The 24,698-nt window shown below is 38.8% G+C and overlaps 1 protein-coding gene across 6 annotated transcripts in view; it reads right to left on the bottom strand.

Moving 5' to 3' along the window:
* Window positions 1-24,698, bottom strand: part of NFYA (nuclear transcription factor Y subunit alpha) — a 36,915-nt gene that overhangs the window by 10,703 nt on the left and 1,514 nt on the right. For 2 of the 6 annotated variants that reach the window (XM_004621348.2, XM_055144352.1), the window contains exons 2-9: window positions 20,674-20,806; window positions 18,948-19,034; window positions 15,605-15,751; window positions 7,036-7,167; window positions 6,760-6,865; window positions 6,035-6,201; window positions 4,648-4,821; window positions 934-1,035 (exon numbers count right to left, since the gene is read on the bottom strand). In XM_004621348.2, coding sequence (XP_004621405.1) covers window positions 934-1,035; window positions 4,648-4,821; window positions 6,035-6,201; window positions 6,760-6,865; window positions 7,036-7,167; window positions 15,605-15,751; window positions 18,948-19,034; window positions 20,674-20,748 — 990 coding nt within the window. In that variant the 5' untranslated portion in view covers window positions 20,749-20,806. The remainder of the gene's footprint in view (window positions 1-933; window positions 1,036-4,647; window positions 4,822-6,034; window positions 6,202-6,759; window positions 6,866-7,035; window positions 7,168-15,604; window positions 15,752-18,947; window positions 19,035-20,673; window positions 20,807-24,698) is intronic. The other 4 variants (XM_055144353.1, XM_055144355.1, XM_004621347.2 and 1 more) reach the window with 4 other exon arrangements.

Genomic DNA, 24,698 nt, shown 5'->3' with positions numbered 1-24,698 from the left:
GACCCATGAACACAAGGCTTGGAGTATGCTCTGAGTACTGCAAGTTCTGGCCTAAAAACAGTAAGAAGAGCGGGGGATTGCGAAGGCGGGTGAGTGGGAAATAGAGTACAGAAGGCACTCAACTTGTATGCAGCCAACCCCAGTTAAATCCTGACAGTCCGTATGGTCTTAGCAATACCAACAATTCTGACCCCAAAACAAAACTAAACAAAATGTACAATGGCTGGTACATACCACCTAATGTTAGCAGTAGCTTCTACAGTAAAATTTGTTCTTTGAAAATCAAGCAAGAATTTTTAACAAGAAATTAACTGTAATAAATAAATAGCAAAGATCAGAAGAAAGACCACTGAATAAGACTATCATTCCTTTAAAATTCAAAGGAATTTAAGAGACAGTTTAATACTGAATTCAGAATGTGATTTGTACCAGGTGTAAAAAGTGTCAAGAGGATGAGAAATACACGTTCCGGGGAAAGGTCAACTCAGAGAAGCGATCACCAACTACATTGTAGTCGAAGGCCATGTGGGGGAAGGGAGTTGCGGGCTGAATGAGGGCTAGAGACTGAGCACAGCGGCCACTCAACACCTTTATTGCAAACCACAACAGCTAATTAGAGAGAGAAAACAGAAGGGAATGCCTTGCCACAGTGGCAGGGTGGGGTGGGGGGGAGATGGGATTGGGGAGGGTGGGAGGGACACTGGGTTTACGGGTGGTGGAGAATGGGCACTGGTGAAGGGATGGGTTCCCAAACTTTGTATGAGGGAAGTATAAGCACAAAAGTGTATAAATCTGTAACTGTACCCTCACGGTGATTCTCTAATTAAAAATAAATAAATTAAAAAAAAAAAAGGAGGATGAGAAATAATAATAATAATAATAATAATAATAATAATAATAATAATAAAGAATGAAAGGTTTAAATATCCTTACCTGCATATGGGGACTATCCTTTTCCTTTGGAGAGAAAAATCTTCCCCCTTCACCACGCTTCCGTGCCATGGCATGACGGTGCCGAGACTCATGTAGGTATTTCTAAAATGAGAGAAATAAAACCATTAACAACTAGGAACCAGTATAATGATCTAAAGCACAAATCCCATCCTCTGAAGTGTAGGACAGGGCTGGGGATATGGTTCAACAAGTAGGCAAACTTCACGATTCTGCTCCCCACAACACAGAAGAGTTATAGCCAGCTATGATCAATATCTACAGGGACAATTATGACAAATTATAGAGAAAGTTTTGTAGAAAACACTAGGCAACAGTTACTCACATAGCATACAGGATATACTCATATACAGCTGCTCAACTAAAACCAAAACAAAAAAGAAGACAGAATCTCTGGTTGCCTGCCTGCTTCCCAGTGGCTTTTCTAGTCCAGCAAGTTTACTGGGAAATGATGCACCTGAGCTGGATTCTTATGGACCAGCCTGGAGCCTCTGAAAATGGAATTGTAGCCTAAAGCCTCAGTCCAGACCCAGCCTCTGAAGTACCTCACTTGCCTCTCTGCTGCTCTGGTGACTCTGTCATTTTTAAAGAAGCTCATTTAATACTTCTTGAAAAATTGGTTTTGAGACTATGAAGTTCCCTAGCCTGTTGCTTACTTGTAAAAATTTGCATCAATCATCAAATCTGAGTGATAACCTATGTGGATAAGTGAGCATTTAATTCAGCTTGTTTATTGTATCCCACCATTATCTTTTGGCTTTACAGTCTCATTCCCCGAATCCTTTTTCTGATCTTGCTGCTTATAATAATGTCTTTATCTCTTGTCATTTTGACTGCAATGTGTCTTGGCAGAACTCTTATGGCCTCTTGAGTACATACATGTACTCCTCAACCCTTGGGAAAATCTTTGACTTCTTGAACTTTTGGTTTTCCATCCAATTCTCCTTCCTGTTCCTTGGGAATGCTAATGATTCTTACATGGTTTTCTCTAATCCATCCCATAGTTCTCTGGCATACAGTTTGCTTCTTTTCAGACTTTCTTTGGTTTCTAGAGGTTTCCTGCACTCCATTTGGAGTGAATAATCGTTTTTACCTTTGCTCTTATATGTTTCAAATGTTGTTGAGACATTCCATTCACATTTTTGTGGACTATCCCCATTGTGTCTGCTGTTCTCTGGTGGGTATTTGTAAATCACAACTGTGTGTGCTCTAAGTGATTCAGTCCCTAGCTTCAATAAATGGTACTCTAGGATTGTTGACTTCTGTGGGAATACTTATGTCTTCAGTGTTAACTTTAAGTAACAGAAGTCACGTGGCCATGCTGTTTAGTATTGCATCAGTGGAGGATGAAGTTAGGGCTCCCTTCTGGTCTGTTAGCTGGTGGGCTGGAGAAGCTGATATATCATACAGGCAAAAACTCAGTAAGGGAACACAAGCCTTGAAGAAAGAAATGGGCCTAAAAGACATATATAGGACTTTCCGCCACTCCAAATTTCAGTAGACATTCTTCTCCAGGGCAAGGGAACACTCACCAAGATAGATCACAAACTGAGACACAAAACATATCATCATAAAATCAAGACAGAAATGGTACCAGCTATCCTCTCATATCATAATGCTCTGAAGATACAAATTAATCATATACGGAAAAGGTAAAAAAATAAAATTACTACAAAAAAAAAAAGTGGGGCCAAAGAGAAAATTAAGACTCCTGGAAATAAATGAGAATGAAGATATAAATTACTATGACATATGGGACACAACAAAAGAAACATTAAAAGGTAAAATTCAGAGCAATGCCAACATTCCATTAGGAAGAAAGGGGAGGGTTATATATAAAAATATGAACTCAGTTAGAATCTCTGTCACACTGCACAAAAGTCAAATCCAAATGGATTGAAGACTTTGATATCAGGGCCAGAGATATAGTACTGTGTATAAGGTGTTTGCCGTGCATGTGGCTAACCTGAGAACTTGCCAGCACCACTGAAGTGGTCCACCTCATCAGGAGTGATCCCAGAACAGTCAGGAATAAGCCCGAAGCACAATTGGTATGGACCAAAGATCTTAGTATCAGATGTGAGTCTATAAATTGTATCGAGGAAGACTTCATTAAACTGAATCTAGAACGATCTTCAATGACTCAACTACTGGCCAGCAAACAGAAGAAAAGATACGGGACTACATCAAATTAATAAGCTTCTGTATCACAAAAGAAATGATGAACAGGGCAGGAGCTATAGTAAAGCAGGTGAGGTGCCTGCCTTGCACACAGATGACCCAGGTTCAAGCTTGGCACAATATGGTCAGTATCTTAAGCCCCACCAAACCAAGACTGATTCCTGGGCAGAGCCAGGCGTGCTCATCCATTCCCATCCCCAACAAAACCAAACCCCAAACAAAAGAGAAATGAGGACCAAATTAAACCTCACTGACAAGGAATAAATGAAATGAAAGGGTATCATGATCAGTGATGTCAGTAAGGAGAAAAGAGATAGAGTAATCTCTCTTATGTAGGACTGAAAGATATACGCAAAGAACAAAGTTCCAAATACAACATAATGGTGAACTAATCTATATAACTGAATTGGTGGTACATGGGGCTTTGGGATCCTCGGGGGAGGGAGATGGATCCACTGGTGATGGGTATAGTATCAGAATTATATGCAAGACAAACCACTGTTAACAGTATTGTAAGCCATAGACTTCATCAACAGATTTTAAAATGGGGGGATGGGGATAGCTCAAGACATAAACAGATACCTCCTCAAAGAAGACCTACAGATGCCAGTAGGTATATGAAAAATGCTGAGTCAGTTATTGTCAAGGGAATGCAAATAAAAACGTGAAATCATCTCATAGCAATGAGTGATACATCACAAAGATAAAATGGAAAGACTCAACTATAAGAAAAGATGAAATCACACAATCTGTTACTATATAGATGAATCTTGAAAGTATCATACTAAATGAAGCAAAATCTCTCTTATAGATGCGATATAAAAAAACACAAAGAGAAAAAAAGTCCAAAGGCAACAGAAACTAAGAACTGGTCTTCAGTAGGAAGCTTACCATAGGTGAAGTTGATGGAGAGGGAAGGAGGATAAGGGAGACACAGGGACAATGGTTGAAGTAAGTGGATATTTTGGTAGAGGGTTTGGTGCTGAAATATTTTATACATGAAATTCTTTCACTAAGAGTATTGTAATTACTGTTTTTAAAGTGAAGTATAAAGGAAGTTACAGCTGCTAGTCATTTGCAAATGGGTAGTTATGCAATTATCTGGCTAATGAGATATATAATATATATGTTCCTGGAATTTTTCCGGAAAGAATGGCACATTTTTTGCTCACCTTTTCTCCTATGCTAGTGGCCAAGGAACTCCTCTGGACTATGGCAAACAGTATTAAAACTGGAAAACAGATCTTAAGGATTGTGCCAATATTATCAGCTCAGGAAATTAAATTTTGTCACTGACTTTTTTGCAGGGGAAAAAAAATGTAGCTTTAAGCTCAGTAGTTTTTGTTAAGAGTTGTAGTGGTATACAACAACAGTAAAGAATGAGAACTTTCACAATTGGTGATGGCTATCTGATTCTGATTGCTGAAACATACTGAAGGAAGCAAACCATTAAAGGTATTTTTAAAAGTAGAACTATGCTGTTCTCTTTCTATATCCATCGAATGCTAGACATACCCTTCTTTCCTTTGGAATTTTTCCTTCTGCCTCTAATTTAGCCCGGGCTTGCCTCCTTTTTAGTATACGGTGGTACTGTTTGGCATTCACATAGAGAGGCTCTTCTTCAAGCATTTCTGCACCAGGTAGAGGGATTCGTTGGATAGCAGGTACTGAGCCAGCACCAGGCACCATCTTTGTGAAGAAAAAAAGCAGACTTTATTAAATAGTGGAATGGAGATACAGAAAGTAACTTTACACTCACCATAAATTTAATTTCCTGGATACTACAGTACCTAGCTTGTATAGGGCAGTTAGTTAAATGCAGATTGCCATAAACATTTACACCAATGATTGATATTTGGAGGTGGGGACATTTTGGGCCATACCTAGCTGTACTCAGGTATACCATACCTGAGGGTATACCATACCTGTGTTGAGGATCAAACCTGAGTTGGCCATTGTGCTATCTTTTCAACATGAAAGCTATGTATATTAAGTATATATTCCAGATGACTCTAGAAGGGGAGTCTCTGTGCATTCAGGGAACAAAATGAAAAATGTCACCCCAGGTTCAAATTCTCCATGTCTCTACTTTCTAGCATGTGCTGCCATCTAATGGTTAGGAAGAGTAATTGTATGACAATAAGTAGTAAGGTCCATAAAATACTACTGACTATAGTTACCTAAATGATTTAAATAATTATGCAATCCAAGACAAATTTTCCTGTGCCCGACCCTCTTCCCAACTTTAAATCTGCTCTGTCTCTTCTGGTAGTGAGGTTCCTCCCTCCCCCTTAGTGCAGATTTCTACCACCCACTGCTGATTTTCTGGTTTTCACTATTGTACAATAGTGAAAATTGTACATCCTTTCTAATTGGATGGTCGTGTTTTGTTTTATGGCAATGCCAAATATCAAATCTAGGCCTTACCACTGAGCTACATCCTTGGCTGACACCATTCTGGAAGTTTAAACTCACACAGCCAACAATCTCCCCTTTATCCAACACATTCAATGTTATACTTTGTTTCTTGATTAATCATAATTTTTCTCATCAACTTATGACTTGCTTTCTCCAGTACTGGAAAAATATCTCCCACTTCCTAACTAGTGGTCTACCCTTCATTACTTGAATTTTAAGAAAGGCCACAGGAAAGCAAATATTATATTCACGTATTTATTCACTACTAAATTCCCAGACCTAAGAATAATTTCAGGCGTTGAAAAACAAATTATGACTTTAATACTGACTGCAAAAGTAGATCTTCTTAAATGCTTTAAGGATCAATTGCAATCCTACTGGGACAATATAAATAAGCTTTATCAGTTTTTTTTAAATTTCAAATATAAAGAAATAAAAAACTTAATTAGTGAGAATAGTGAGCTAAAGAGATAATTTTTCTTACCATGACCATTCCTCCTGAATTGACCACATTGCCTGCTACAGGAAGTGTTACAGTGACAGTCCCTTGTCCACTGCTGGTCGTGTTAGTATTGGCTCCTGTCTGAACAATCTGTGCTCCTGCCAAACTGGCTGCTGGGATGGTGATCATGCCTGAAACAGGGACTGTAACTTTAAGAAAATAAAATATAAAACAAACAAAAAACAGGCACACAGAAAAAAGGGAATACAGTTAGTCCCTCTTCTGTCTGGCACAAATTCATTCACCCTGGAACACAAACAGTGCACGGGGAGAAAAAGCACTCTCCTCTGTAAATAATCCATGTAATAACAACAAAATTCTATTAACTCTTAATTTCATCTCTGAATAAAGCTGTTGTTGAAACTGACACTTCCATTTAGGTGGAGATATTCTAACTATAATTCCCATAAAAATTTTCAGTACGTGACGAGAATCTGGAGGCCTCCCCTTATCGGTTTGTTAGTCTAACTCTAGCTACCAGCATGTTCTAGCACTGCCACTGTAGTTAAATCCTACAAATCTAACCAACTTTGACCATATACTGATAACACCAGAAAGCAATAGTGGAGTCCCAGGGTCAATCAATTCTTTTTCCTTCAACTAAAAAGTATGTCCTATAATAGAGGCCTAAATTTTAGAGCAATCTTCGATTAAAGGATGAAACAGACAGCCCAACAAGTACCACAGAAACGACCGAGCACACTCACCTTGCTGGAGAATGGTGCCGTCTGCATTTACTGGCTGATAGACGATGGTCTGCCCTTCAGCAGTCTGGGCCACTTGTTGCCCCTGCACTGCAATCTGTTGCTGTGTCTGCAGAAAATGAAACATTAGAATATTAATTCAAAGACATCACAAAAAGTGAAATGGATTATACAACCCTGTTGTGAAAACACTTTTGATGATCTCTACTTTCCATTTCTACCACATGTGAAGCTTCCAAATCGGTTAAGCTCCTATGCCAACTGACCCGCCCGAGTTACCTGGGTCTGGCCTGCAGTGACAGCGGTCTGGGGCTGCTGGATGATGATCTGCTGGGTTTGGCCCTGTTGCCCCTGCACCTGCACAGCCTGCCCACCCTGGATTTGGATTTGGCCAGGTGGGACCAACTGGATCTGTGAAGAGAACACAAAGAATACCTTGTGGACACTGACCTCTTTTGGTCAGTGTTATTCTTCTAGAAAGCATAAAATGTTCTAATAAGGAAGATACAGAATGCTCTCTATTATGCTCTCTTATAAGTCATGAAACAACGGGGGAGTTTTGATCACTGCCCAGAAAGTTTAAAATAAAGGATCCAGGTACATCAGTGTTGTTAGGGAATTGTAAAAATCACAAGGGCAGCACAAGCGCGGGAGGGGGAGACACGATGAATGTGTCGTGTCGTTCTGTTGTCCGTGGGCACTCGGGGCAGCTCTCAGGCACGCACCGCTTGCACTCGGTGTTCCCGAGCCACTGTGTAAGAACCAGACTGGGACGGCTCCTCCTTGTTGCTCTGCTCTGTGTGTGCCACTGTGCTCTCTTCTGCCTGTCTCTGCAGTCTCTGCTCTGGTCTCTTCCAACCTCTCTGTCTCTGCTTCTGTGTCTTCTCGTGTGACTGCTTCTCTGTCTCTTCTGTCTACTTCTTCTGTCTCCCCCTGTCTTCTTCTTGTCTCTCGTCAGTGCCCCCTTCTTCTTCTCAGTTTATATAACAAATTACATAGGGTGGTGACACAAAGGTGGGTTTAACATTAACAAATCAACAAAGAAGGGTAAGACCATTTCTCAGAGATTAACAAAATCTCATCTAAGGATTTTGATATTACTAGGAGATCCGCTCAAGGGTGGGGTCCAAACAAGGGTGTGTCAGGGTGTCTCTTTCTTCCTTCCTCAGCTAGTAATCCATTTAGTTATAGTAAATTTACTTCTAATATTTCTAGCAATGTCATTCTGTATGAGCACAGTAAGAGATATATCAGACTTAAAGTTTGGTTCTTCTTGAGGACATTCACTATATATTCCAGACCACAGTCCTCAGGCCAGGTTAGTCTTCCTAACCCCAGCAGGGTCCCAGTCTCGTCGTTACTTTTGGATCATGACAGCATTTGTCTATGACCATGCTCTCAACTTATAGTTGAGTATTGTGGCTCTTTGGCCTGGCCCATTTCGATGCCAGGGTAGCTCACAGCTTGCCCTGGGTCCATTTCGTCCCTCATCGGGACCCTGCTTTTGGGGTGTTAGGAACTAAGGGCAACTGAGTGGAGAAAGCAGATGCCCGGGAGTAAATATTATTGGAGTCCATCAGCTCCCAAGTTACAAAGTGTATTATTAACTGTCTTCCTGTGTCCATACAGAAAGGCCATTGCTCTAAGGTAAACTAAGTTCCCTACAGCAAGGCTAAAAGGACAAACCCCATGTTATCCTACAGGGAACAGTAGAGATAAATATACAAACCAAAGAGCCAACAAACATGAAACCCAAACGTCATTTTTTTTTTTTTTTGGCTTTTTGAGTCATACCCAGTGGTGCTCGGGGACCATATGGGATGCCAGGAATTGAACCTGGGTCTGTTTGTTCAAAGCAAACGCCCTACCTGCTGTACTATTGCTCCGGCCCAACGAGACCCAAACTTTAATGACCAAATTTAAAAGGTGCCTGTCAAGATGATAGGCTGGGGATAAATGGAGGAGAAGGAATCTGTAACACTGGTGGAGGGAATCGGTGATGAACACTGTATCACCAAAAATGCAATGATGAATAACTTTGTAATTCACTGGTGCTTTAATAAAACAAAATCTTAAAAAAGAAAAGATTTTTAAAAAAAATTTTTGTTTTTTGGCCATACCCAGCTCTAAGTTACTCCTGGCTCTATGTTCAGGGATCACTCCTGGAGGGTTCAAGGGACCATATAGGGTGCTTGGGGATTGAATATGGTTCAGGCACATGCAAGGTAAATGCCCTATTTTCACTGTACTATTGCTCTGGCCAATGGGATTTGTTTTCTGCAGCATGCACATTAAAAAAAATCTCAAGATGTTTTAAACAGAAAATGACAAAGAATCATAAATACATACACATGCACACAAAATAATTTTTGAGAAATACAGATTAAACTAGACTGTTTTAAAGCTGGCCAATAGGAATTCATCATACCATTCTCTTTATATTTGTTTGAAGTTTAACACGACACTGAAAAACAATTCTAGTTTTCCTAACTCTATGCGAGCACCCTATAATTGTATAAACAAAATCCTGACACGTACAAACTAAAGATTATAGTATAAATACCCCTCAGCAGTTATATCATACAGATTCAACACATTAACATTCTGCCATATTTGGTTCATGCTTTTAACAATTCCTTACCATTTAAAAGGTCATTCATTATTAATTTGAAAACTGGTGCCCAACTTTCTGGAACATTTTATACATGATGTTCATAGAATTATACAGCACTGCTTTCAAATGTCTACAAAATTCCTATGTGGCAGGATTCTTTTCAACTGACAGTGCTTTGAACTCACAGTCAACTAAAATATAATTAGTTCGTTAATTTTAAGTGGTGCAAAGTATTGCATTAAGTTTCTCTAATTTTCCTCTTGGAAACATAAGTCACTGGATCTGTCTTATAAAAATGTACGAGTTTCTAAAGACCTTAGAATTCCTCTGTTAAAAAAAGTATGTGTAGCAGTCTCTGAAATGTTTCTTACCCTCACCCTTTATATATATAGTCTTCCGCATAATGTATTGGAAAGAGGGACTAACTTGTAACCAACAGAGAATGATTAAGAATAGGTCACAAAAAGACTGTCTTTCATCTCTAGTATTGTCACTGTCCCATCTTCCACCCCTCAGGGAAGAGCCAGCTATCACGTTATGAGTCTCTGTGGAGAGGAGCACAGGATAAGAACTGCTATCTCAACACAATCCAAGAGTTACCAAAATCAAATAAATGAAATGTAATGGGTTCTTCCAACTGAATCTCAAGGCGTATGCTTATATTCCACATAAAGATAATGAAAATTTAAGTTATTTCTTTACTCTCTATATTTTTACCTCTATTTCTGCAACTTCCATATGTGTATGTTGATCATCTACAGATATCCTACTAGTCCCATATATTCTCATTAAAAAAAAATTAAAATACAGTTGTTTCTCAGTTTTTGTCATTTCCACTGACCTATCTTAAAATTCATGATTCTTTTCTCGACCCAAAACTATCTTTAGATATTTCCACTAGAAAATTTATTTTAGCACTTTTTTAAGGTTTTTAAAAAAAACCTTCTTGATCTTATTTTAGTTTTCCCACATCTTTCTAGTTGAGAATAACTTTATGACAATTACTTCAAAGTGCTTTACTAATAATCTTTCTCAAAGCAGTTTGATGTTTTGTTTCTTTCCATTGAATAGGCTGTAATTTCAAAAACTTTACATGCTTTCTTATGCCTTTTTCTGCTGAAAACAGTCATTTATACCTAATAATGTGGTAACTGAAAATTGTATTCTCCAGGATTTGCTATTACTGTTTTTGTTTCCTACCAACCTAAGGAATAAACTTAAGGTGTTCTCAAGTTTTTTCTTAGCCAGATACATTTCCTGGGCATGCACCTTCTTCTAATTTCTAAATTTCTAATTTTCCCCACACATGTAATTACTTTTGAACATGGTAGTTTTTAATGTTTGGTGCCAAAAGGGAATATGAAAGAATAGTAGGGAGAAAAGAATGGAGGCTCTGGTTGAGAGGTAGGAACTTACGCAATGGAAACATACAATTAGAAGCTACAGTAAGCAATTTCCAACATTTGGAGGACAGGGTCTATCTATTATGCCCATCCCTACTCACGCGAGTTAGGTGCAAACTGCTCTAGGAACCATGTGTAGATGTCCGCAGGAGGGGCTTGGGGCAGCACATACTGTGCTAGTAATCATAAAATCCCTCACACATCCTCTCACTTATATTTTTTTTTGGGGGGTCACACCCAGCTCTGCACAGGGGTTACTCCTGGCTCTGCACTCAGGAATTACTCCTGGTGGTGCTCAGGGGACCATATGAGATGCTGGGGATCGAACCCGGGTCAGCCTCGTGCAAGGCAAACGCCCTACCCGCTGTGCTATCGCTCCAGCCTCTCACTTATAATTTCTAAGAACCTGTCAATGACAAGATTTACTGTAGCTGAATCAGAGATTCTGCCATTGCGCCCTATTTTACTATCTTCCCAGAATCCACTGCCTAGGTTTTAACTACTTTGTTATCAAACACTGAATCAGTTATGGCTAGTATATTTTAGTAAATGAATAATCCTGTTTTCCAAATTTATTTCCTGAGTTCAGATAGCTATTGCACATTAGGATTTCATCTTCCATCTCAGATTCTTTAGCCATTTTTCTATCATTATTTTCATAGTAACATACATATCTTTATGTACTCTGGATATATTTCAATATAATGTCAAAGCATATTTTTCCCAGGGCTGAGGTTATAGTACAGTGGGTAGAATGCTTGCCTCGCATGCGGCCAAAATGGATTTAATACCTGAACTCCACAGGCTCTTCTGAGCCAATCAGAAGTGATCCCTGAGCATAGTCAAGAGTAAAACCTGAGCAGAGAGTTTGGCCCAGATCAGAGTAATAGTAAACCTGGGAATAAAAGTCAGGTCACTGCATTCACAGCAAGCTGGTCCTACACCTCTATCACAGTGGTTTCCAACCACCAGTTTATTACAGAGGTTATGAACTTCCAGTCTGTGGACCGGTATCCAGGTTTCAGTTTAATTTGACTGAAAACCTTAATTTAAAAAACTGAAAACCACTATATCATGCTATCTCTATTTACCTCTATTCAAGAACAGGGGAGAAGAATACCTAGGAGGAAATGACAGAAAGTAAATAGCAGCATGAGACATTCGGGCATCCAGCGCAGCTTCTAATAGCAATGCATTGGGACTGTGAACTGGGCTACAACTCCGTACTGCCCAGGGGTGGGGGGGGTGGTGGATCTTCCCTCCCCATCCTGTCTTCCTGCACGGAAAATGGTGGCGGCAGCAGCATCCACATGGCAGGAGCCATCTTCTAAGACTCCTAACCCAGAGGTATACGTTTTTTACACTTGGGGCTCCTGGGGAATCTTGGGAAGTGGGTGTAACCAGCACGCCCTCGGCCCAGATAAATTTGGAGCTACTGAGAGTGAAACGGACCCTCTGCGCCTAAAGACTGTGATTCCAGAGACTTCTTACAGCAATGCACTGGGACTGTGAGCTGGGCTATGCAATTTCTGGCAGAATTTTCCCTGAACTTTATACAGATATCCAAAACCGCGAGGACTTAACATCTATAATTGTCAGCAATGTGAAACGGTTCCTTTTTAACAGGTCTGACTTGGGGGGAATCTCCAAATAATAACAATGGGTTTTTGTTGAAACAATGAAGATTATTAAAGTAGCAGCCACTTCTCTGGACTGTGAACTAAACAAAAGCCCCACGCCAGCCGAGAATAGGAAATATCCCTCTTTCCCGGTTGTTTCCCATTTTCAGGGAGAAACGCAGCGTGGCGTCCACCATACTATAAGGTGCTAGAAGGGGGATGAGGGAAAAAAAAAAAAAAGGAAAAGGAAAAAGGAAACAAAAGAAGAGTTATGTACTTGGAGCAGTGGGGCTACATATCTCTTCATTCTCAGCAATGGAAAACTAATTATCAAATGCTTCCTTGGTAGTAGGACTGTCTTTCTTGGGGGGAAGCTCCAACAACAATAGTGAGTTTTGTGTTGAAATATGGAACGTAATCAAGGTAAAGAGAAAACGAAGTGAAATTCATCAGTTATACAGTTGGGGGCGGGGCGGCAGGGGGTATACTGGGGTTTTTGGTGGTGGAATATGGGCACTGGTGAAGGGATGAGTGTTTGAATATTGTATAACTGAGACATAAACCTGAGAACTTTGTAACTTTCCACATGGTGATTCAATAAAAATTAAAAAAAAAAAAGCAGCATGAAATGAAAGAGCACACACACACTGAAAATATATTAAGTCTCATGCAGAGAAATATGGAAACTATTTTCAATCCTAATTACAACTCTATTTTGGAAAAATGCTCTTACCATTTAAGCAATTCCCCCATTACAAAGAAATTCACCCTAAGATTCTACTGGAAAATAAAAGAATCAAGTTCAAATACATATAGAAAATTTAACAGAAGAAAAAAAAAAAGAAATCCTAGATTTTGTGAACCACTTCAACCTACATTCAATCTGTTCAGAAAATGAGTATCATTATTTTTTCAGTTACAACAATTACAAACACATACTCTTCACCCTCTATTCCAACCTCATAAACATACACATACATATGGAAACTTTGCTGCTCATTACAAAGATAAAAATCACAAAGCACATGTAACTGTTATTTTTCACTAAATCAATTTCAAAACTAGGTATGAGAGAAAGCTCAAAGGGCTGATAATGCATATAAAACACGTAGGGGCCACATTCCAACCCCAAGCATCATTGGGTGTAGTCCTAAAGAACAAACCAAAAACGCTTCAACATTACCACCCACAAATCAACAGTTTTTCCTTTTGAACAGTATCATAAAGCTCCACAGATACAGTATAGCTTATCCTAGTATTTCCTTATTCTTATTAATGAACATTCAGCTCATCACTTTGTTGTTGTTGCCTGTATACTGTAACAAATGTCTTCATACATTTCCCCCTTCCTATTCTTACCAGAAATGAGGTCAAAAGCTTATTATTTAATGAGAAACCTTCCCAAAACAACCTCAGAATTTGAAATTGGAAAACAAAGTTTGCTTTCTTTCACACTACTTCTGGCATTAAAATCACTCTTAATTTTTCACCAACTTAGATTTAGATAAAAATTTCTCTAATTTCATACTGTTGCACCCAACATCCTTACTTCTTTTTATCTCCTATGTCTTTTTTTTATGTATCTTAAACACTTGTTTTGTTTCTGAAAGTCTTACCAGGGGATTTATTGAACTGCTTTGCCTAAAGAATAAATTTTAACTAAACATTGTTCTAAATTTGTTAGTTCTGTACTTCATTAATTTTAACCTTTTTGCTCTTTTTCTAATTTCCTAAGAAATTATAGCTTTATAATTATTTTTAGTTCCTTTAAAATATGTGAAACTGTATTTTCTGTTCTAAGTATAACTTTAGAGACATGCAATGGATTCTGACTAAATGTTCTTTTTTTTTTTTGTTCATCACTTGCAAGGTAGCTCACAATTTAAATTACATGGAAAAAAGGGTAAAAGTTAACATTTCTTACCCAAATTCCAACCTCTAAAACAAACTATATTCTTCCCTAATATTCTATATGTCTCTGCAAAGGACACAGTAACAAAGTATTTTGGTGGTACTGGAGTCTAATATCTTATTTTGTTCACATATCAGAATTGTGCTTAGTATCTCAGTCACACCCAGAGACTGTCCCTGGTGCTGCCATGTAATACCATCAACGGCCAACATCCAGAGATTATAAAACCAAGCTCCCAGTAGAGAGTGATGCGGTCTCTTGCCCTGAGCCCAGCTGTCTTCACTGGGGCCCGAGGGGATGGGTTGTGTCCCCCACCCCCAGCAGAGCCTTGACAGTTGAGGACCTCCAGAACCCAGTCACGGCCATGCTCAGGGCCACTCTCCACAAGTTCAGACGAGCCTCATGCATGGGGGAGCCGGCGGAGGAACCCAAGTGTTCGGGACCTGAACTGAGATCTCCAAGACTGCTCGGATCAGGACTGGGCATCTTCCACCCAGATGTCCCATTTTCTAGTAGCTAGGCAGTCACACCCAGAAACTGGCACACTGCACTCTCCCACTCCCCCCCCCCATCCCATCAACCGTCAACATGCAGAGACTATATATATATAGTAGCTCACAATTTAATATATATATAAAACCATTAATATATAATTAATACAATTTAATATATATATATATATAACAATTTAAATATATATATATAACCAAACTCCCGGAGAACATCTAATAGCCTAAGTTCTCCCTCTTGGAGAAACTGACAAGCTAAAAAGAGTCTTATGTCTTACTGCCCGCTCAGGGAGAGTCTGGCAAGCTCCCTGTGGTGTATTCATATCCAGAATATAGTGTATATATATATACACTATATTCTCGGAGAGCCCAGCAAGCTACAGAGAGTATCCCGCCCACATGGCAGAGCCTAGCAAGCTACCCATGGCATATTCGATATGCCAAAACGGTAACAATAGGTCTCATCTCCCTGACCCTGAAAGAGCCTCCAATCGTTGGGAAAGATGAGTAAGGAGAGACTGCTAAAATCTCAGGGCTGAATGTAATAGGGATGTTACTGGTGCCCACTCGAGTAAATCGACGAACCTCGGGAGGACAGTGATACAGTGATCTCAGTCTGTACTAAAGATGTCCAATTTCTGTACAGTTATTTTCTATTAGTGGTACGGCACAGGTAGAATACTGAGTACAGATACAGAGTAGAAAGCAAAGAAATGTAGCATCAACTATAACAATTATTCTTTAAAAATAGCAAATCTGATATTCTAAGCAAATTTTTTTAGACCACTAACCTGCTGCAAACCCTGTGTCCCAGAGACAGGTACTTGCATGATGGTTTGACCTTGTCCACCAGGAACAGCCTGGACCATGATTGGCTGGCCAGTTGATGTGATTAACTGGCCTCCACTGACCTGTACCATTAATGGCTGACCCTGGACCTAAAATAAAACAAAACAATGAAATAACCGAAACACAAAATGATTTTAACCAAGACAATCTGGAATATTCTGCTGCCTTCCTAGAGGAGAAAAAGGTAAGAGAGACCCTGAAAAAAAAAAAAAAAACACCTCAAAGTCCTCACGCTTAAATTATCTCTTCAAATCTGAGTATCTACAATCTTCAATTAAATGCCATGTGGTATACTAAAATCAAATTTGGTGTTTGGAAGGTAGTAATAAATACAAGTATATTCACAGACTAAATTCATGATAGCATTTAATTAAAATGTCAATGCTATCTGCCCTTTCAGATCAATATCCAGGTACGGTATTTAATAAGGGCTGGATGGAAGGCAAATGGAAGGGTAGCTAGTTCATAGTGGTGATGGCAGTTTGAAAACAAATTATAAATACCCTAGAGGGAGTAAATTCAACCGTATATACAATGACTCCAGGAAGTGGGCAGCAAGCAGCTATGGGAGTTTTTTTTTTTTTTTTGGTCACACCTGGCGATGCACAAGGGTTACTCCTGGCTCTGCACTCAGGAATCACCCCTGGTGGTGCTCAGGGGACCATATGGGATGCTGGGAAACGAACCTGGGTCGGCCGCGTGCAAGGCAAATGCCCTACCTGCTAATAGCTCCCGCCCCACTATGGGAGTTTTTGTAAAAACATTTTCTCAAATAAACTTCTTAAAAAAAAAAAAGACACTTTCTCCTATAGTTTCTCAAGCATAAGTTAAAAACGCACACCTTACTAGAATCCTAAGTTCTTTTTCTTTTTTAAAAAAGAAAAGTCAACTAGTTAAAAAACAACAACAAACAACAAACAACAAACATCCCCATGGAAATATTTTCTAGTCAGTTTGCCACCAATGGTGAAGTTCCTTACACCGTCCTCTACAATAGCCATGCAATTATTTTTTACTTCAACAGGATTGATGACTGGGGACTGGAACAATAGCACAGCGGGTAGGGCGTTTGCCTTGCACTTGGCCAACCCGGGTTTGATTCCCAGCATCCCATATGGTCCCATGAGCACCGCCAGGAGTAACCCTTGAGTATCGCCGGCTGTAACCCCAAAAGCAAAAAACAAAAACAAAAACAACCCCCCCCCCAAACCAAAAAACCAGACCAATACTAAAAACATACAGAGCACTCAAGGAAACTCCCAACACTCAAACTCCTATCTAGAACCCATGGCTTGGCGAGTGCGCTGTAGCACCTTATTTTCCAATATAAAAATACGTCATTCATAAATGCTCCTAAAGAAAAAGAAAAAATAAGCTACTTCAGAAATGAAGAATTTTTAACAAAGTTATGGATACAAAACTTTCATTTTTAGATTTTGTTTTTAAGAATCTTTAATAGAAACTTTTGTAAAATAATTCACGTTTCATACCAGAAAAAAAAATTCTCTTCCAATAACAGTAACTAAGATGAACTCTGTCCTAATAAGTAGGTGATGTATTAAGGGATTTCCCCCCTCACACCACCATCATTGCTACTGGATTTTCCTAAAGATTTTGCGAATCTTTAGGAAAATTGACTTTAGGAAAATCGAAATCTGTTAAAGAACTTCGCAATACAGTTTGACTGACTTCCTTACCTTTCCTTACTTCCCCATCCCATATCAAATTCCCTTTCTACATATACCAAGGCTTTATAAGGGAAGTTTTCAGACTATATATCTGAAACATATATTTTAAATTGAAAATAATGAGATACTTAAGGGAAAGGTTTCCATAAAGTACTTCCATTCTTTCAAATAAAAAGGAGCCCACAATATTTACAACACTATGAACAATTACAAGAAGACATGCATCAGACAAGAAGCCATACAGTTATGAGCAAGTTACACTCCCATTACATAAGTGTTAATTAGAATACTGTTATACACACCAGTAATATGAAGCAAGCATGAAATACATGAATAAGGTTTAAATGTGGTTTAGGAGTTCTTACAATCTCATTCAGCCTAATTTATGTTCGGAACTAGTTATATTTCATCATCAACATTATGTGTAGCAGGTTCAAGGTGGGACTAAAAGAGTAAAGTAAAATGATCACAGTAAGGGGTCAGTTAATAGCAGGACACTTAGGAGCACTAGCTATTGAATTAGATGCCAGTTCCACATTCAAGGTCCTACTTAGAATCACATACAAACAATGGAGGAAAAAGCAGTAGGATACCCAAATCTTGTCAATTTCTTTGAAAAAATGGTCATCTTAAATTTATTCTATTAGACAAGAAAGACTGAATGCTCCTAATCCTATTTACATAGAAACTGGCTAAAGTATAATCCCAATTTAGCACATTTAACTTGGTCATACACTATGTTAGGAAACTGCATTGGACAAATAAAAATTCTAAGAGCAGCTATAATATATAGCTATAATACTTAAAAGGTATGGGATAATCCCTGGAGAGCTAGCAATAATGCAGTTCACGATTTCCCCAGCAAAGGTAGTAAAATGGCAGCATTTAAAGAGATTAATAAGATTCAGCAATTAGAAAAAAATTGTACCAAGTTTGGGATGGAGTGATAGCACAGTGGGTAGGGTGTTTGCCTTGCATGTGGCCAACCCGGGTTCATTCCTCCGCCCGTCTCGGAGAGCCTGGCAAGCTACCCGTGGCGTATTTGATATTCCCAAAACAGTAACAAGTCTCACAGTGGAGACGTTACTGGTGCCCGACGAGTAAATAGATGAACAACGGGATGACAGTGGCAGCACCAGTACCAAGTTCAATGGATGCTTTTCAGCTGAACTGTTCAATTTATAGGGGGAAAACAAAAGGGGAAAGCCCAATATAGTCTACTTAGTGTGTATGTACTTTCTTTATTAATATAGCAAAGTGATAAAGCTTTACCATGAATCTGACTAGACAGCTTGAAATCTAAGTAGGTTCTAATTCTACTTGTAAGAATTTCTTCTTGTCATCTTTATTCCTTTCCTAAGAATTACCAAAGAAACTTACTAGCCAAATGCAGTTTTCCATAGTTTTCAGAAAATTGATACTGAGGCGACACAAAACATCAAGAAACTGGCATCTTACAAACCTCAAAGGAAAGTTAACAGCATCAAAGACATGCAACTGACTTCACCATTCCTCTTTAAGATCCTATCACAACAGCACAGACATGAGGAGAGGGTAAGGTCATGCAGTGCTTACAGAGAATCAGAGAGGGCACCACTACCTGGAGGGTCTGGACTTGCTGGCCTGAGGCCGATGCCACCTGGGCCTCAGTCTGCAACTGGACAGCAGTGACACCACCCTGCTGCTAGAACAGGAACAGGAAGAGCTTGAAATGTGTCAGGAAGAAAATGTTTATATAGTTCAAGACATGAGATCACCTTACCTCTGATGGAAGGGAGTCTTCTCTCAGTTGTCCCACCCTACACAGGACACCCTATGCTAAAGCTGGATTAAAGATAATAGCCTATCTCACCCTGACTCCTCAGCAAAACTGAAAACATACTCCCTATTCTAAAGGAACATTAAAGGTGTCATTCTAATACATATCTTATTTTTGAGTCCTTCCCTCCTAAAAAAGGCATTAGAGACTTCTGCCCATTTTAGTATTCTTTTTAATTCTTCAAATGAATTCACAAGAACAGTTACAATTTTAATGGCCTTGAAAGCAAAAAGAATAAAAATCACCGCAAACTCAAATACTCTTTAGTAGAAGTTCCTATGTACCCCAAATTAAGATGACTCTTATTATGTGAACTACCTTAAAAACAACTACCTTAATCTCTTTCTCTTTTTTTAATGGATCTCCCAACAATGCTCAGGCAGCCTGGGGCTCCTCTGGCAATTCTCAGGCAAATGGGCCATTGGTTCAGCTCAAGGCCCAGAGTATAAAATGCTGCTCAGGTCCCAGAGTACCAAGAATACCAGGGTCTACCCACTGTGCTGGAGGCCTCCCTAGTTACAGCCCAAGGTGCCTGAATCACACCTGTACAGGACACATACCAGGAATAGTACACTCTAAATGTTGCGCTGGCTCTTGGCTGCTCAACTTTATTTTTATACCTTCTGATAATAAGTTGTAACAGAACAAGAATTCATCCACCAAAGTACTGGTGTGAATAGAAAACCTGTGAAACTACCTTTCTAACAAATCCTAAAGGAAGCCACCCAAGTCACAGCACTGTGTGGAGGGAAAGGTCAGGGAAGGAGCTTCAAACAAGAGTAACTCCTTCCTTTGGTCAACAGAACAACTAACAATTAAAATTTCTTTTACCCCCCCCCCCCCCCCCCGTAACTATTTGTCTGTTATCTCAGTTCAATCTTAGAAAAACATTCCCGTTCTCAACATAACAAACAGATGCATAATAAATTTCTTCTAGGGAGAAAAAAGTGTTCTTAAAACAAAGAAAAAAAGATAAAAAAAAATGTACACTGCATAAAGTCAAAAAAGCAATTGATCTTAGGAGTAAACCAGGAGCAGGGAATTCTTTTTTGTCATGTGCTTATCCTATGTGTGGCTGTCTAAATATTCTTATTTCAAACTACAACTTTTAGAATAAGCACTGTGGTACATATTACAGAACAAAGAAACTGACTACTTCTTAGTTTGTCTATTGTGGCCAAAGTCTTAATAGGAAGCTAGCTTAACAAAGATGAGAAACCAAACTGAAAAATACTCCAAATTTCCATCAGTAAAGTCTTGGGTGTTTCCATATTTATTAAGATTAAACCAATCTCCATGAAAAGCAGATTGATTCTAAAGGGTCATAAATGAGACTTCTAAACAGAGAACATGAAAGAAACAAATTCAAATTTCAAACAGATGACAGTTCAGCACAAGTCACCAAGCCTTAATATTATTAGGAGGTGGTACCATCAATAATTCCATAGTTGGGAAATGCTATTATCAGCTCCACTGTTGATATTTAGAAGTTTGTCTTCCTTACCTGTTGCTGAATCTGTCCAGCCTGTACAACAATCTGCTCTGTTGAACTATTGCTGTTTGTTGTATACTGCTCCATAGTCCTTCCAATCTAGAATCCTGTTCACAGTAAGCTTCTCTCTGGAGAACCTAGAAGACTGCAAGATACACTCCAATTACAAGACTCACTCACTGAAATGTGATCATCTTTTCAAATCATGATCAATCTCTGTTTAATATATATCCCATTTACCTTCCACCCATTCTTGGTTAATTTAATGAAAATCCCAGACACTTCATTATTCCAAAAACCCGGACATCCTCCAGCACCTATTTTAAGAGAGTAGACTTTTGCTTTAACATTTCATCAAATAGTAATGTCTCGTGACAACGTAATTTTAGATAGTAAAAAATAACTAAGTCCAGGCTAAGTGATAATGCTTTTCATGTATGAAGTCTTAAATTTGATCTCTAGGACCCTCCCCCCCAAAGTACTTAATATCATCAAAGAATAAGAAAGATACAAAACTAAGTCAAGAACCCTGAATAAAGATTCAATTAAGAAATTTAAATTAGGAGTCAGAGCAATAGTACAGTGGGTAGGGTGGTTGCCCTGTGTGTGGTTAATCTCAATTCAATCCTCAGCATCTCATATGGTCCCCAAACTCTGACAGGAGTAAGCTCTAAGCACAGATGAATATGCCCTCTTCCTCATTATAGAAACTATCAAGTCAGTTCTTGAAGTGATAGAGGTTGTCCAGGTATGTGTGTGCTTATGTATAAAAGTAGTTAAATGTCCTCTCCCTCAATATTCCCCCAGGTCTTCATAAATTCTAAAAATCTGAATGATAGTCATAAAAATTGAGCTGCAAAACTGCATTGAAAGAAAGCACTGGAAGAAAGGCTTTCTTTCACTGCTTTCTCCAGTGGATATGAATCTCGTGTTACAATATTGTAAGAAATGAAAATTTACCTCAAATACGAATTTTAGAAGAAAGCACACTGATGCCTAGAATATACTTTGAAAGACATGAGAAATAATTACTGAATGAACTGTGAGGTTGGATATAAAATTTGAGAAGGTATACATGGTACAATGTCAATGGTAAACATTAGGCACTCGTTCCCATGCCCAAGAGACACTAAACCTTTAAAGGGGTGGTAGTAATCAAGGGCACAATTGGGTGACACTGAATCTTTCTTTTCTCAAAAGTGAGCAGTAAGCTAAAGTGGAAATTTCTGCTTTATGTGACAGGATATATCTACTATAAATTTTTTTCAACCTAACTGTATGTCTGGAAATGCCTATACTAAAATGTTGGAGGATCTAACTAGTAACATTATCAACCCTAATACTCATAACTGGAATGGTAGTTCACATTATGTCTAAAAGCCAAAACTAAATGACAGGGTTACTATGCCCACCCAGCAAAGTACGGACAGCCTGGGGCATATAGGGGCAATATACTGGGACAATCATCCACTACTCTTAAGCCAATGGAATGCTCATTAAACAATATCTGGCTATAGTTTTGGTTTACTTTTCAATCAGCTAACAGTGTAAACATGATCAACAAAACAAGGAGAGAGTTACTGCTCATTGTATACAGACAAACCAGCTTTCTGTTTTTATGCTAATCTTGACTGAACTGGTTGACAGAATCCTGAAAGATTGTGAGTACAGAAAGAAAACAGATTCTCAGCTAGTTTTGTTGCCAGGTAAGTAAACTCTTGTCTTTAACTGCAGCACAACATGATACATTTGTTAATAAAAAGAATTGTGTGACAATGAGAATGTGCTTCTGATATAAAATACCAAAAAGACAGCAATCATCTACAAACAAAGAGCAGATTATTAGTGGTTTCCTAAGAGTGGAGAAAATTGCTAAAAAGGAAAGGTGACTGGAACAGAATAGAGGAACTCTCTGGGGTGATAAAAATACTTTGAACCTTCATTAAGTGGTGGTTGCATAGATATACAGATTAATCAAAATTGATCAATACATATACCAAGGCCATGCTATACTGCATCCAAACACATTAAAATTAATTCATAATTTTTAATTTAATTAAATCAGTGAAATAGTTACAAAGTTGTTTATGATTGGGTTTCAGTCATATAATGTTCCAACCCATCTCCTCACCAGTGCACATTTTCCCCCACCAATGTCCCTAGTTTTCTTCCTATCCCCTCCCCCCAGCAGGTGCACTCTCAACCAACGCCTTCCCCCCTTTGGGCCTTATGGTTTCCAATACAGATACTGAAAGGTTATCAGTATATCCTTTTGCCTACTTTCAACACTCAGTCATGTCTAAAATGATCATTTCCATCTCTTACTGTCAATACTGGTTCCTTCTCTATCCTAACTTAAAAAACATGTCTAAATCTCAACACTCCCCCTGCCCCCCTTCAAATCTCTAGGAAACTTTTTCTGTGATTACTAATATTTAGAAACTTACAACTTGCTGAAAAGCACACGAAAATTACATATACATACGCACACCCACATAGTTTTTCCTTTTGTATCCTGGTAATATAAATACAACAATTTAAAAACATTTAAACCCAAATTCTTTGAAAGGTAAAAACACCAAAGCAGCCTCAACTCAAAGAAGGAACGGATTCAAACATGATGTAAAAATAAATGGCGAATGCTGTATGGAACTGGCTTCAGGTGTATCCCTAAGAGTTTCTCTGCTCAAGATTCTGACGAAATTAAGACAGATTTTGTCTGTCTACCTCTTGCTCTGAAGTAAGTTTTGATTTTCTTTTTCCCCGAGAGAAAATGTGTTTATCTGTAAAAGTTCTCTCCTTTCCCACTTCACACACAGAACCTGAAAAGAATTATCAGGAACTCAATCTATGTGGGTATGTCCACCTTTAAAAGTTGAAGTTTCCAATTAATTACAGGTGCGTGAAAAACCCATCAATTTACCCTCCTTGACAATCACTACCTGGTAAGAACAACTTTCAAACTTTTTTTGGCCATAGTTTCACAATACACGTAACAGTAATGTAAAAGTAACAGAAATCTCACTGTTTTCTATCTTTAAAAACAAAACAAAACAAAACCCACCAGCTAAAATGGCCCACTAAACTAATTTTAAACCCACAGGCAAGACCTGATTTAAAGACTGGAGAACTAAAAAGGGCGGGAGTTGCCTTCCATTCGGTTGACCTAGGTTGAAATCCTGGCAGGCATCCAATCCAATACACACTGATACGTGCACCCCCAGTATCCAGCTAAGAGCCAGGAGTAAACCCTGAGCACTGCCACATGTGGCCCCAGAACCAAAAACCCCACAAACCAATAAGGATCTCCAGCTTCTCCATATTCTTAGAGGTCTCTAGACTGGAATTTTTGTATGTACTCAGTTTTCATGTATGCACCACTGTAGTAGACACTGTACTGGGGGGTTAGCAAGAAAAGAAGTCTGAAGGAAAAACCTCTTCCAGCTGAACATAAAGTAAGGAAAACTTTAGGAAAACGTTGCATCTGAATTGATTTCAAATGTGGCGGCTTACTTATGTGATGTTGTGGGAGGAGATGAAACATCATAACATCAAGAACAGACAAATTTGGCTTATGAGCAGAAGACCATCATAAGACCAAAGTCCCAGGTTTAAAAAAAAAAAATTGGGGGCTGGAGTGATAGCATAGCAGGTAGGGCGTTTGCCTTGGACGCCGCCCAGCATCCCATATGGTCCCCTGAGCGCGGCCAGGAGCCATTCCTGAGTGCAGAGCCAGGAGTAACCCTTGTGCATCGCCAGGTGTGACCCCCCAAAAAGCAAAACAACAACAACAAAAAAGTTTTCTGCCAACAGGGGAAACAATAGAGATGTGTAGCAAAAACAGGATGACCAGCGTACAAACTCCTGTTTATGAAAAAGTCTAATGGAGAGTTTGGTGGTTTCAAATTGGCAAGCCATTTTAAAATCAAGAGTAACACACCTATTCAGGAAGTAATATTGCTTTTTAAAACACAGACACTACCTCATCTAATTTATGTACATATGTAAACTAAAATTAAGGAAAATAATGGAAAAAA

This window comes from Sorex araneus, chromosome 7, assembly GCF_027595985.1.
Source record: "Sorex araneus isolate mSorAra2 chromosome 7, mSorAra2.pri, whole genome shotgun sequence".
NCBI lineage: Eukaryota > Metazoa > Chordata > Mammalia > Eulipotyphla > Soricidae > Sorex > Sorex araneus.
Note: the sequence above shows the minus strand (reverse complement) of the source record. Positions and strands in the feature narration are given on the sequence as shown.